The sequence below is a fragment of the Lissotriton vulgaris genome, chromosome 3_1, assembly GCF_964263255.1.
Source record: "Lissotriton vulgaris chromosome 3_1, aLisVul1.2, whole genome shotgun sequence".
Classification (NCBI taxonomy): Eukaryota; Metazoa; Chordata; class Amphibia; order Caudata; family Salamandridae; genus Lissotriton; species Lissotriton vulgaris.
The window spans coordinates 192,257,094-192,272,692 of NC_141689.1; the positions used below are offsets into that span (position 1 = coordinate 192,257,094).

General features: G+C 49.4%; 1 protein-coding gene across 1 annotated transcript in view; it reads right to left on the minus strand.

Moving 5' to 3' along the window:
• The window catches only part of UBE2R2 (ubiquitin conjugating enzyme E2 R2), a 205,281-nt gene that overhangs the window by 130,736 nt on the left and 58,946 nt on the right, over positions 1-15,599 (minus strand). The window contains exon 2 of the mRNA XM_086960306.1: positions 4,830-4,916. Coding sequence (XP_086816432.1) covers positions 4,830-4,916 — 87 coding nt within the window. The remainder of the gene's footprint in view (positions 1-4,829; positions 4,917-15,599) is intronic.

Consider the following 15,599-nt stretch of genomic DNA (forward strand, 5'->3'; position numbering starts at 1 on the left):
CTTACTAAGATTTTGGCCACCCGGCTGGCCCCACATATGACGCACCTGGTTCACCATGATCAGTGCGGGTTCATTCCGGGCCGCAACACCGCCATGAATCTTCGGCGTCTGAACCACGTTCTACATGAGGTGCGCGATAGGGAGGGTCCTCAGGTCCTGGTCTCGATAGACCTGGCTAAAGCCTTCGATACAGTTAGCTGGGGGTACTTGTTGGAGGTGCTTCGGTTAGCGGGGATGGGACCCCTGTTCTGCAAATGGATTCGTATCCTTTACAGTGCGCCTACGGCCAGGGTCAGGCTCGGAGCGGCCCGCTCGGAGGAGTGGCGGTTGGGCAGGGGCACCCGTCAGGGGTGCCCCCTGTCACCGCTCCTGTTCGCTCTGGCGATTGAGCCCCTTGCAGTGACACTGCGCACGGAGATGGCGCCCTGGGGAATACGAGTGGGGGATGTGGTACACCTGGTTTCGCTTTATGCGGACGATGCGTTGTTCTACCTGACCTCCCCGCGGGAGTCGCTGCCGATCCTGTTACACCACTTGGAACGCTTCGGTGCAGCTTCTGGGCTGCGTCTTAATCCTGAGAAGTCCCTGATCTTTCCCCTTGCGGGATGCGGTGAAGACCCTCGTGTGGGTTTCCCGCCCCTGGGGCTGCGGTGGGAGATGGAGGCCTTCCGCTATTTGGGCATTCAGGTGGCTGTCTCGGATGAACAATTGCTGGCCCGCAACGCCGACCGTGTGCTCAGTTCAATACAACAATCTGTATCCTTTTGGAATACGCTGCCACTTTCACTTATGGGACGATTGGCCGTCTCAAAGATGGTGATGCTGCCTAGAATATTGTATATCCTACAGAATACCCTCTGTCCTCTACCTCCTCGAATTTTCAACAAGCTTAATACGATGCTTACCTCCCTGCTCTGGGCAGGCAGACGCAGCAGAGTTGCGCTGCGTACGATGGTCAGACGCTGGGAGGAGGGGGGCTTGGAGGCCCCACGCTTTGATCTCTACTACTACGCGGCCCAACTTATACCGGCTGCGCGCTGGTTCGCGGGCGCGGACAATTGGGAATTGCGACTCTTGGCCGGGTGCGCAGATGAGAGGGCGTTGCAATTGGCTCTGATGCGTGGCAGAGGAGCGGATGGCAACCTGCCGTACATTGTTCGGCATACTGCAGGGATCTGGCAGCGAGTGGTGGAGAGAGTGCTGAGACGGGCCCCTTTTCATAGGGAGCTGCCGATATGGATATTGGCACCGGTCACTCTAATGGAGGAGCACATGTCGTTTCGGGAATGGCGTGAGGGCGGCTGCGACACATTGGCAGACTTATACCCGGACGAGTCCTTTGTGACCCTGGAGAGAGCCATCGAGGCCTTCAGTCTTACTGGGGGCCAATACCTTCACTATGGAGGCCTGCGGGACATGGCGAGAGCGACGTGGCCACAGTTCCCTGAGGCACCCCGGGTGTCCCATACTTTGAATATCGTGCTATCGTGCGGCGCGGGACGGCGATTGATAACGCTTTTATATACAGCGATGAGAAGCGACTCGGCGCCTCCGGTGTCTCCGTCCTGGGCGGCGTGGGAGGCAGACTTAGGGGTTGCCTTGGACCCAGGACAGCGGGGGCGGATAGGGACGCTCACCAAGAAGGTTTCGTGTAACGCACGTTTCAAATTAATCCATTTTAATTTCATGCACCGCACTTACGTAACCCCAGTTGCTCTGCGCCGCATTGCGCCGGACAAATCGGATGCCTGTCCTCGGTGTGGTTCAGTAGGAGCCGGATTTCTCCACTTAGCTTGGGAGTGCCCACTAGTCGGGGACTTCTGGAGGGTTGTGGTAGCCTACATCCGGAGAGTCACAGGATTGCGTCTTGACCTGTCCCCGACCCATTGCTTGTTAGCCCTAGTCCCCAAACCTAAGAAGAGGAACCTATCATATAAAATGCTGCAGCTGCTCTTAGTCCTGGCTCGACGGCGGGTGGCTATAACCTGGATGGGACAAAGGGCGCCAGATATGACGTTATGGCTTCGGGATGTGGGGGAATGGACATTGGCTGAAGAAACGCACATGCAACATACACGTAGGGATGAGCGGCTACAGGAGGACTTACTTGCATGGCGTATGATGTGTGCGGGGGGGTCGACTGCCAGCGACTCTGATGCTACTAGTGCTGCATTGTTCTCGTCCGAGGAATCGGAACCTGAGGAAGGAGTGGCGGGGGATGGGGAGGGTGAGTAGGGGCTGGGGTACTGCCCTGATGACTACGCACATGTTCCTTATGTCAGTTTTTCTGTATTTGCACTGTACCCAATGGATCTGATTCTTGCATCTCCTGTTTTATCTGCAACTGTTGAAGCCGTGCTGGGGGTGTGAACTGCGTACACATGTTTTTTCTATACCTTGATGCCAATGTTGGGGGGGGAAAGTATTGTTTATTCTGCTGAAAAAATAAAGTTTTTTATTTTTTTCACCCTTAAAAAAAAAAAAAAAAATGAAAGTAGTCAAATGTTTACAAACTGTGCTACTTGCCTGGGTTTACGGTGTTGTTTCTGTGCACACTTCAGTATATCACAAGTACATGTGTGCATATTAGGACAGTGACATGTAGATGCGTCCTCAGGATATACCAAAGGTGTTGGTGTGCATAGGACGTATGAAGGAAGATCTGTGACATTAGGCTGGTTTAATCAGGTGTTTTTTTCTGGCCCTGAAGTATGCAACTAAACACATATCTCACCTTGGCTGAGATAAGCACGAGCCCGGCTAAAGGATAAACCATGAACTGACTGAAGCTCACACAACGCTCTAAGAGTTTTGGGAGGCATGTGGGATGGAAATTGCTCCTCCTAGAGTGCGTCACATGACGTACACATCCTGTCTTCCCATTGGCAGTCGCAGTGGCTAGGGCTCAACAAGCATTTGCAATGTAGTAGGTGTTTCATTTGAGAGATTTTGAGCGATTGGCACAGTAAATGACAATGTCTTTTTTATGAGTTTAAAAAACCACATAAATAAAAGGCATGGTCATTTACAATCCCAATAGGTCAAACTTTCTAAAATGCGAGACCTATTGCATTGCAAATGCTTGTTGTTTTTGATGGTGGGTTGTGCGATGTACTGTCTACCAGCACTCCAGTCTTGCATCTCAATCAGGACCTTCTGCAGGGTGTGTAGACGTTGAGGGCTGCAATGTTGCAATCAGGAATGTTCAAATGTTTTGCTCGTTTCATTTGTAAAATAACCCAGCTATTCTCAGTTTATTTTTATTTTTATTTTCTACATGAATTCGGGTGACGTACTGTCTCACAGGGCGTTTCACTTCATGCTCTCCATATGCTAGCATCGGGAGATATAGTTTACGCATATGCCATGTCTGCTATGTTCCATATGTGATTATTGCTACTACCTTTGCACTTTCAGTCATGGGGATGTATGCATGTGGGGAGGGCTCAACCCCCTTTTATTTTGTAGGTGTTTCAAGTAATGATTTGTTTATGCAATTTCAAGTACCACAATGTATATGCTTTCAGTTATTTGAAACTGCCAGCTGTTGACAAAATATTTAACCCCTTCGCTGCGACGGCAATTCCGCTGCAGCGCTATGGGGGAGGCGGGGCCAAGCGGCGCTCTCATGCTGGTGACGGAACCGCTCCGTCACCAGCCTCGGTTGAGCTGTGCTCATGACGGAGCGGTTCCGTCATGGCCCCGCCCGCTAAATAGAACGTGTCGCACAGGCGCAAAATCAGCACCGCGCAGGCACGGCTCATGACAGAGCGGTTCCGTCATCAGCATGGAACCGGTTAATCAAAACTTATGTAAACAAAAAAAAAAAAAGACAAATCAGGAGCCTGATAGATATCCTGCAGGTGGGTTGCATCAACTGAAAATGTTCAATCTAATCAGGGAGGTTAATTCAAATATCTGTTTATCCAACTGGGACAATCACTTGGAGCCCAGAAGGATTATAAAGGTGTAAAAACTGAGAAGGATCATGGGCAAATAGAAACACTTTACGTAGGCAGGAGGCCATCACCTTAAGATTTTGCTTTTGAGAAGAAGTCTGCTATGTGAGCAGGAAAGAGGCTCAAGATTCAACATGCAATGAGATTATATATTTAGGTCTGCCCAAGAGAAAGCAAAGAGTTAGCTGTTTTACCAGCCACATGTATTAAAAGAATTTTTTTTTTTAAAAACATTTCATCCTTTGTGTTAGAGGTAGCTGTGAATGCTAATACAACAAAAAAAGCTTATGTGATTTTTTTTCCTATGTATAAAGGAACTAGGCAGCATATGTGTAGTCATTAAGAAATGTTATTTGGCTCTTGTGGTCTTGTAAAGATCCAGAAATATGCACAAACGTAAAATATATTGAACATTCATTTTTATGAGGGATCAAGTCGAAGATCAGTGATTAATAGATTTTCATATTGGGCAGATCCCGGTCAAGTGGATTTAAAAAGTTGTACGGTAGCGCGTTAACCATTTTACAGTTGATAAATAATTTACAGTTCTCGCTTACAAACCATTTTAGAGTAACCATGGAGGATTTTAGCCAATAAATATTTGTATATGACTTTAACACATATGAGGGAGGTGAAGAAGTGTACAGGCAAATGCAGCCACTTGCACAAAAGGCATAGGCAAAGCCAAGGGGAATTCATAAACCTGAGCAAAAATCTAACAAGTGGCTAAGACCACAGCGCAAAAAAGTTAACGTAATGGAGTTCACCATTAAGCATACATATCTTGTCAAAGTGTGCAGGCAATAAAAAGGGAAGAACAAAGTAATAAACTTTAAAGATGCACATCATTTAAATTAAGTTCAGCCTCACCTCATAAATATTGGGATGCCACATTTTGGTCAGGAACCTGAAAGTTGGAGGAGAGTAAGGATAGTCCATGGGGAATTTAATATGAGCCTAGAATACAAAAAAATAGAATCGTCAATATCCCATCAAGACTTATATGAACATTACAAAATGATTACTTGCATACAACAAATGTGTCACGACATTTTTAAATGTCACCTGTTCTACATTATATGATAGCTACCAATTAACTGGTGAAAATGCCCAGTAATAAACATCTGTCAATATAATTTTCCAATTGGTACTGTAGTTGGGTGTGAATTTGTTTTGCGCTACTGTTCTTTTTCAACCCGTCATAACCAATCACCATGTTACCCTACCCAGGCATTAATTTGCTCCACTCACCAAAATGAAACACAAAAGAGGCTTCCAGTTATATGAAATAGTTTTAACATTTCACTGTATTTATCCATATTTAAATTTTGCTCACGGTTTACATGTTGTGAAAAAAAGCTCTAATTAGTGTATTTCTACAAGTGTCACAGTTTCTTCTCCCCATACGCCCCATCAAGATTCTTTCCTTCCCTCCCTCATACAGAGAACCTAGTTTTTGACCACCTCTCCCACCAAACGGAAGATTTTAAAAAAGAAAAGTGCTGACACTTCACAATACTTTAACCATACTGCTCTCCACCCCCACCTGCTCACCTGAACTGATTGACACAGCCAAAACATGGCCCATAGGAGAGACTTATTGGTTTTGCAAATGCTTGTTGCTGTCTGCCTATAACAATGAAGGCTCCAGTGTATCCCGACCTACTCCCCCCCTCCTTGATTCCCCACATCATTATTTTAGGGTCGAGCTCTACTGATCTACCCACCGATCTCCCAAGACCATCGCGTATCTTGGGCCACTATTGGACAACTATGAGTTGAGACAACTACGGGGCAGTCTCAAATCCTTAAGGAAGTATCTGCCAGGTAATGATTCATATCCCGTGCCCTACACATCTCCAAAGCCTTGGCAGATTGTAATAGTATCTATCGAAGTATATAAATTGTGCACGTCTGAGGCGGGAGGATATTGGCAGGGAATTCGGTGCCAAATTTGCCTCAGCCTAGTCTTCGTTTATCTTTTCAAAGGTCAAACTCCCGTTTGCTCCTTAGGGTCAATAAAGGGTCGAGTTAATTAATCACCAACAACCTGTATGACCGCAATATGCTTTTTCTAACATTTGAAGTTTCTGCTGCCAATAACGTGGTTCTAGAGGGTGAGGAAAAATGGACAAAGTCTGAATTGAACCAACTATTTCCCCACTGAATAAAAGTTTAAATATGCCCTGAAAACATTTATAAAAAATGTTTCCCCCCAATTATGCACAACTTAATTCCCAAAAACGGACTCCCAACAACATTTTCATACACAACTGCCACTGTTTGAAGCACCAGATACACAAGCAGTGGCAGGTTCAAAGGGTGGCTGAGTCAAGATGGCGTGGATCCAATCAGTATGGTCACGAGATCAAAGGGTAGACATTCGTGGGACAAGCAAACGCTCAAAGCCTAGACACTTCTGCTGCCTCCATGCAGGTGGTTACAGTGGTCCATGGGTTAAAGCCACATTCGAAGCAGAAAGGCAGCCGTCCCTAGCAACAGGCAGGCTGCACTCCCTGGAACACTAGCAGCCTATTTATGCCAATGCCTTGTCAGCACCCTGGCTCTGCAAACAGCCTGGATCATCCTGCTCAAACGTGCAAAGCCCGACTGAGTGCAGCACAAGCCAGACTCCCAACTCGGCAAATGTGCAGAGGGATGAGAATTGGGTGAACTAAACTGCGGTGGCCAAAAACCAAAGATGGTTGTTGGTTATGCAGTGCTTTTGTTTACACCAGGCTCATTGATCTGCTGAAATCGATGTCTTAATGCAGCCTTTCAGGCTTCCCGGCATTCCACATGTGGAATTATAAACATGAGCAAGTGGAATTATAAACAAGAGCATGTGCACCATAGAAGGGCGGCCATTTCTAAAGTCGAAGGATTCCATTTCAGTAAAAAAAAAAAAAACACATTTATTGGGGAGGGATTATGTCGTGCTGTTCTGCTGCGTGCAAAACGTTTGTAGATTACGTTCCTGGAGTTTGCGGGATGCCACAGCTTCGAAGGGTGAAATGCCCAGCTGCCCAGGCGTCTCTTAAAGAACTACCGGGTGCCTACACGCCCAGGATAATTTTTCCCCCTGCAACTCTCGTGTAAATGCTACTTTTTTTTTTGCAAGTCCCTTAACGAATCAGCAGGCTTGTATGTGACTCCATATACATATTACCAGCCCCATGACAAGACAACCTATTATACATCTTTACACTATTTAACAGGACTATTCTCGGACATCACCAACACCAGGGAGGACGACTCTGCAAAACAAGAATTGCCAAAACTAATAGGTTCCAACTTGGGACCTGTTGGCTGTGCCAACTGCTTTGGTGGCACTATACAGCGTCAGGTCACTGTACAGCATTGTAAAATTTAAAAAAAAAAATATATATATATATATGTTTTGGCTAAGTGTGATTCATGGCTGTTGCATCATTACACTTGCATGCAGGCGTCAGAACGCATGCAAACAGTGGAAATATGAAGACAACATTTGAGGGGGAGGAGTTACCTGGGGGTAGCAAACAAGGGCGACACCTCGAAAACTCACACCTGTGATGTCGTTAAGCATGGAAAAAAACGAGGGAGCGAAAAGCAGAAGAACAAGCAAAGGGCGGAGAGCAGCACTTTGTGGCATGCTTAAGCTAAAAGAAAAGAGTAGTTCCATGTAAGTGAGCGATGGAAAGACAGGTAAATAGCATCAAGTCCATGGATTAAGGTAGCAAATGAGCCAGCCAGTCAACCAATGGTAAGCCCACTTAATCCAACCCTCTCCCACTCTTCATCCTTGGAAGCTTTGCTCAAATAATGTTCCCTCAGACAAAAACGTAATTTTAACAGTTCGCTAACCAGTACAGTTAAGTAAAACAACATCTTAACAAGGCCCATAAAAGTGAATGACAAATTTAAGAAAAAGGATATAAACCTGAAGAAAAGTATCACAAATTTGAATAAACGTCCATTAAGGAAGCCTTTGAAACAGGCAATCAAATAGATGAAAAGGGAAATATGAACAAGATGTGGCAAAGCTAACAGGTCAGTCTTTGTTAGGCGAAGTATTTAGCAATAACTGGACAGCATTTGGGCGTGGTTGCCCCAGGTGTTCAAGAAGGAAAATCCTACAATAAAGCAACACTAAACTATAACAATATGAAAGCTGGGACCCTTGGCAGAACAGTTTATTAGAGGTAAGCTGCACTATTTACACAAGAGTGCTATAAAATGAAGTCAAAATATACATTTTATGCTGTATGTGGTTAGTTAGTATTGCACAAGAAAGCAAAATATGCATACATGTATGTGTCAGTAAAATTGAGTGTTTAAAAATTTGAAAGTGGTATTGTCAAAACCCCTGTCGAAGCACCACAGGGCAAGAAGGAGCTACTGGCACCAACCGCTAGGGTGGGAGCTATTTGGACGGAGATAGGTGCAATATTTGCATGGGCACAAAACTCAACATACCCACAGTAACCCCAATAAATGAGTGTCCAGCCAAATACTAACTTTTTGAAACGGTGCAATATTTGCATGGGCACAAAACTCAACATACCCACAGTAACCCCAATAAATGAGTGTCCAGCCAAATACTAACTTTTTGAAACTAGTAGTATTTATGTATGAACATAAAGTGAAATTACAGCACACCAAAAATAGTCTTTGAAAAGGCTGGCACTTTAGCGTGGTCCAATTAAGATTCAGAGCCCCACTTCCGTCTACAGACGGTCGCTACTATCCATTTACATGAGAAACATTCAGGCTAACACCGCTAGTAAGAGTATTAGTAGTTCCAAGGTGGCTTTTCCAACAGTCGTTCCTCAGCACTGTAGCGCTTTAGTCAAAGCATGTTCTCCAAGAGGCTCTGTGGCTGGGTGATCAGTCTTACCGCCTCTAAAAGGTGATGAGATACAGAAGGCCCAGGTGAATGTCAGCGGCCTGCGATGTGCAGCTTGGATGCTGCAGGAGAGGTGGCAGGAGTTTACTCATAGCTGCCAAGGTTTGAGATTGCCAAGTGTGACATTTTCATAATTTCAGTGTAATTATGAGTGACATTCCAATGACTATGAGTGACACTTTTTCGCAAGCAAAATCAAGCAATGAAGACTAGGAAAAGATAAATATCAGCAATTACACCTATTTGAGCAACAAGAAGATGTTAAAACTGCTGGAAAGCACCAGAAACTGAAGCATCGAGTGCCCTTATAACCTGATCGTACTATTAACCAAAACGAGGACTCGGATCTGCACCACTCTTATTGACAGTGCGCGCCGTGCCACTCTAAACAAAAAGGACGTTTCTGTATATTTCAGCAATTATCTGTTGCGAAAACCGGCGCAGTGTGCCTGCCACTTGCTCACCTGGAATATAGAGAACAACATGACTGCTATAGTGGGAGTGCGGGGGAGATAAGGAGGCAGATGAAGACTATTTTCAAGATTGGGTCTCCTCACTTGAAAAACGCACATCGACATTGTTCGTTGGGGTATTTACTGAATAGAATGTATCCGAGATCCAGACTTTCCAGTACCAACAATTTGAGCTGCTGCTTTAATTACTTCTGCTCTGACAAACCGAAAATAAAAAGCTTTAACTAAGCACCTTCTTGACTGCTGAACCGCTAAAAATCTCAATCAAATGAGCAAGGGATTATAATTGTATATAAGAGCATTAATAGTTTTCCTTGTTCAGAGGTTAACTGATCATGTTTAAACTTGCACTTACTTTGAATAAAGGCAGGCGACGAGCGGAGACGGCGCCGTGACAACAGGCACCTTGCCCCTGGGCTGGTACACACTCACAGCTGCCTGCAGCAGTCCGGTCGCGTGTTAGGGTCGGTTGACCCTCAGTACACGGCATCAGGATTATACCACTTTGCACAGAGCACATTATAGCGGGCCGAAAGTGGTGAGCAGCAGCAGCTATCTCTACTACAGGGCGGCAGCAGGCACAGCAGCCGCCAATGCTTGTAGGGCCGCTGGGTGACCTTTGGAGAGACCGAGGTAAGCCTGTGGTGGTGCGAGCGGCGGTGGTGTGCCCATCGGCTCAGCTACCTACCCCCTGACCTTTTTATTATCTTAGATCCTGCCTCTGCCAGCCACGACTGTGCGACCCATCTAACCGATGTCTAGTCAAAGCCGGGGTTTGCGTGCATGAGCGAGGAGGCAAAAAAAAAAAAAAACATAATTCAAACTGCCACTCGCCTTGCCGCCTACGTAAAGAGAGTTAAGGATACACTGTTGTGGTCACGTGAAAGCCGTGCCTCGCAGTATGTTTGCTAATAATGAATGCTCATTGCTGCAGGCAGCGCAGCAATGAGCCATTCACAAACCAACATTTCACACTTAGACGGGGTAAAGTCTGCGCTATAACGCTTAACATAAAAATAAATAAAAACCATTACCATACATCGGCGGCGGCGCGTGCCCAGCGCTGTTTGGACACATAGTTAGTAGTGACCTGCTGCTGCCCAGTCGACGACGCGCGACCGGCTGACGGACAATCCTCGGCTGGGGCTGGGCATTGCTGCTGCCGCGGGGCACCGCCACCCCCCAGGCCTGGCCACGCTCGCAGTTTTCCTGGTGGCCAGAGCTGTCGCCGGCTCAGCTGAGCTGCCACAGTGGTGGTCAAGGTGCGCTGCAGCTGTGTGGGGCTGCACAGGGGGCCACGGCGGGTGGCCATGATGCTGGAGAGACTGCGTCTCGTGCGCCGTAGCCTGCACTCCGATCCCCTGCCGCTTCTGCACTTCCTGGTTCCCCTGGACGTGACGGCATTACCCGGGCCGGCACATCCGGATTAATCCTGACGGCCCCTGTGGTGCGCCACTGCGATTGACAGCTCTGAGGCTGTATCGACTGAGCGGGCAGCCCGGCCCCGCTGCAGACTGGAGTCTGAGGTAGCCGCGCCGCGCACCATTTCCCGCATTCTAGTTTCCAGGGCAACACAGTCGGACTGGCAGAGCAGAGAGATACATTGTAGCGCGCCCCTCACGAGCTCAGAGAGCCCAGCTGCAGTCTGGTTAACTGTTCAGGCACTAGTCGGGCTGAGCGGCACTAGTCGGGCTGAGCAGCACTCAGAACAGTAGAGAGAGCCCGGGCACATGAGCTTCTGGCGCACCTGGCACAGGTGGCAAAAATGTGTGACAAATGCATTCAGTGCGGTGATGCGAATCACTGCACTGAAATGCGTGAGTGTCACACCTGTTGCGTGACGCTTGGCAGGACTGTCTACTGCACACCTCCAGTTAATCCTTCGGACTCTGGATGCAGTTCTTCTGGGGTGTTGGGAGGGTGTGTGTGAATGGGAGGGGGGGCTGTGGGGGTGAATGGGAGGGGGGGCTGTAGGGGTGAATGGGAGGGGGGGCTGTAGGGGTGAATGGGAGGGGGGGCTGTAGGGGTGTGGGGGTGAATGGGAGGGGGGCTGTGGGGGTGTGGGGGTGAATGGGAGGGGGGCTGTGGGGCTGAATGGGAGGGGGGCTGTGGGGCTGAATGGGAGGGGGGCTGTGGGGCTGAATGGGAGGGGGGCTGTGGGGCTGAATGGGAGGGGGGGCAGGGGGGCTGTGGGGGTGAATGGGAGGGGGGGCAGGGGGGGTGTGGGGGTGAATGGGAGGGGGGCCCGTGTGTGTGAATGGGAGGGGGGCCCGTGTGTGTGAACGGGAGGGGGGCCCGTGTGTGTGAACGGGAGGGGGGCCCGTGTGTGTGAACGGGAGGGGGGCCCGTGTGTGTGAACGGGAGGGGGGCCCGTGTGTGTGAACGGGAGGGGGGCCCGTGTGTGTGAACGGGAGGGGGGGCCCGTGTGTGTGAACGGGAGGGGGGGCCCGTGTGTGTGAACGGGAGGGGGGCCCGTGTGTGTGTGAACGGGAGGGGGGGCCCGTGTGTGTGTGAACGGGAGGGGGGCCCGTGTGTGTGTGAACGGGAGGGGGGCCCGTGTGTGTGAACGGGAGGGGGGCCCGTGTGTGTGTGAACGGGAGGGGGGCCCGTGTGCGTGTGAACGGGAGGGGGGCCCGTGTGTGTGTGAACGGGAGGGGGGCCCGTGTGTGTGTGAACGGGAGGGGGGGCCGTGTGTGTGTGAACGGGAGGGGGGCCGTGTGGGTGTGTGAACGGGAGGGGGGCCGTGTGTGTGTGTGTGTGTGTGTGAACGGGAGGGGGGCCGTGTGTGTGTGTGAACGGGAGGGGGGCCGTGTGTGTGTGTGTGAACGGGAGGGGGGCCGTGTGTGTGTGTGTGTGAACGGGAGGGGGGCCGTGTGTGTGTGTGTGTGAACGGGAGGGGGGCCGTGTGTGTGTGTGAACGGGAGGGGGGCCGTGTGTGTGTGTGAACGGGAGGGGGGCCGTGTGTGTGTGTGAACGGGAGGGGGGCCGTGTGTGTGTGTGAACGGGAGGGGGGCCGTGTGTGTGTGTGAACGGGAGGGGGGCCGTGTGTGTGTGTGAACGGGAGGGGGGCCGTGTGTGTGTGAACGGGAGGGGGGCCGTGTGTGTGAACGGGAGGGGGGCCGTGTGTGTGTGAACGGGAGGGGGGCCGTGTGTGTGTGAACGGGAGGGGGGCCGTGTGTGTATGAACGGGAGGGGGGCCGTGTGTGTGTGAACGGGAGGGGGGCCGTGTGTGTGTGTGAACGGGAGGGGGGCCGTGTGTGTGTGAACGGGAGGAGGGCCGTGTGTGTGTCTGTGTGTCTTTAGCTACAAGACATCACTCAGCTCCCTGCAATATCACACCATCTGCGTTGACTCTCTGCCACCTTTTCAGTAAGCAAACTTAACTCACTGTGATTAAATACTGCCTTTCCTTACTGCACTCCCTCATTTCTTGCCACTGATCTCTGGGTATGCTTGACGCAACGTGGTGTTTGCTATCTGAAAAAAGCGCCGGTTAATTGCTTGGGGTAGGTACATTTAGAAACAAGCTGTCTCCGCGTGCACATTTCCTGTCCTTGTAGGCACAGTGAGCAGGAGACAGGGAGGGACAGGATATGTGCACGCGGAGTAATGACCCGTACAGGACAGGTGCACGCATACACATGACCCGTACGCGTGACATGTCCTGTCCCCTTTCACCCACCAAACTGATAATAGGTCTTGCCAAGGCGAGCATCGCATGCGCTGCCTCGCTAGGCGAGACCTAAAAACAGACACCTAAAAATTTTTTTTTACAAAGAAAAAAAGTACACTAACAGGGGTAGACCTCATGGGAGGATAAAAAGGAGGGACTTATAAGCCTATTCATCAATAAAAACCCGGCACTTACAAAGAAAAGTACGAGGAGCCAATAGAAAAGATGGCTGTTTTTTAAAGCCTATAATCTAGAAACAGCATGCCTCGCAGAGCAGTACATAAAAAGAAACTAGCATTAAAAATGCAATGGGTCTCTCCTTTCATTAAGTTGCAAAGCAAATGGCTTTAACTCAATCAAAAGGCGAGACCTATTGCATTTTTAATGCTAGATGACTCCTGCATTAGCACGGAGGAGCTGGAGACAAAGGCAGTAGTCGTCGTAGACTATTAAACATCGGACTGCAGTGGTTTAAACCCCTGGGGGAAGTGCACGGTGTAATAAATGGCCAATCCGGCTGTGGTGTCATCTCCCTGGTTCAAGCACTCCTAGGCGGCGCTTTAGCTTGTTTGGGGCTTAGTAGATTTATAATCAACTAGCAACTATGATTCTGCCTCACCAATTTGGGCCAACGCCACAATTCTGCTATTACTCAAAATGAAGCCAAATGCAAGTATGTGCAGACAAAGAATGGTAAACTCCAGGGCCGACACATCTACTGTTCAATTAGGTGATTTCTTAAATTAGAGTTTGTACAGTTAACAGTACATGTATCTGAAGGACCATTTTGTACCAGCCGCTGAAAGGTACTGCAAGAATGCTAGAATTATGAGGCAACTGAGGACCAAATTATGCTGCAGAGAGGACTACATTATGTGGGACATAAATGGAAATTATGTCGCACAGTTTGGGGCAGTATTACTTCACTATTTTTTCACTTGAATTTGAATTTGAATTTAAAAACATTTATATAGCGCACTTATACCATGCGGTTTCATGGCGCTTCAGATTGTGAGGGGATGGCAAAACGAGGAGAAATTAGGCAGCAAAAGCACGAGAAAACAGGAAGGTTTTGAGGTGTTTCCTAAATTCAGTGTAGGAGGGTGTTGTGCGGAGTGCCGCGGGCAGAGAGTTCCAAAACACAGGGGCCAGAACAGAAAACTTAGTGCCGCCAGCCTTTTTCTTTTTGAATCGGGGGACAGTTAAGAGGGCCAGGTGAGAGGAGCGAAGCTCTCTCCCTGGGGTGTAAGGCTTGATAGCCGAGCAGATGAACTCTGGTGCAGTGCCCATTCTAGCCTGAAAGGTGAGGCACCCAAGCTTGAACAGGGCCCGCTCTTTCACCGGCAGCCAGTGCAGTGCCTGCAGTAAAGGGGTGGCCCGATGATATTTAGGCAGGCCATAGATGAGTCGGGCCGCCTGGTTCTGCACTAGTTGCAGCCGGTGACTGGCGTAGGCAGGCGCGCCATTGTAGATAATGTTGCCGTAGTCGAGGCGCGACAACACCATCGCCAGCACTATGATCTTTAGGGCGGGGAGTGAAAAGAACCGGGAGATCTTCCTGATGGTTCTGAGGGAGAAGAAACAAGAGGAGACAACAGAACTAGCCTGTGAGTGAACAGAAAGTGAGGGATTAAGGAAGATACCAAGGGTTTTGACTTTGGGGACCGGGAGTGGGGGAACACCAAGTGGGGAGGGCCAGTGAGAAGGGGACCAAGGACTGCAACCACCTCCGGTCAAGACTAGTTCAGTCTTGTCCGGATTGAGTTTGAGGTGGTTGCAGTTCATCCAATCCTGAATGAACAACATGACAGATTGGACATTCTGGAAGGATGAAGGGGAATGAGAAAGATTGAAAATAAGCTGGAGGTCATCGGCGTAGTTGTACACCGTGACCTCGAGCTGCTGTAACATAAAAATGAGGGGGAAAATGTATAAGTTAAACAAAAGGGGGGAGAGTGAGGAACCCTGGGGGACCCCACACGTCACCTTGTGGGAGGCCGCAGTGAAGCCGGTAAGATGGACTGCCTGAGCTCTGCCGCTTAGAAAGGACTCAAGCCAAGCGAAGGCTAGACCCTCTATGCCCGCCGCCTTGACACGGGTAAGTAAGGTGGAATGGTCCACCGTGTCAAAAGCGGCGGACAGATCTAAAAGAATGAGGGCCTGAGGGAGATTGGTGTCGATGCCCTCGCGTAGGCTGTCCATAACTGAGACCACTACCTTTTCCGTGGAATGGAGGGGGCGAAAGCCCGCCTGCCGAGGGGAAAGGCAGTGGTTGATTTCCACGTGGGAGCTCAGAGTGGCGGTGACGTGGGTTTCTAGAACCTTTGCCAGGTAGGGAAGGAGGGAGATGGGACGATAGTTGGAAGGGGATGAAGGGTCCGCACCAGCCTTTTTTAGAATAGGAATAACGGCTGCAAATTTGTGGGGGGCGGGAACCACTCCATTACTGAGGGAATCATTTAGAAGTGTGAGGGGTGGGGATGGGCATGTTCGGAAGATTTCTCTCAAGATGTGGGCGGGGGCGGAATCTAGGGGGGAACCTGATTTCACCCTGTGAAGCAGGGGGAGAAGCGTGGCTGTGGTCAAGGGGGGGATGGAGGTGAGTT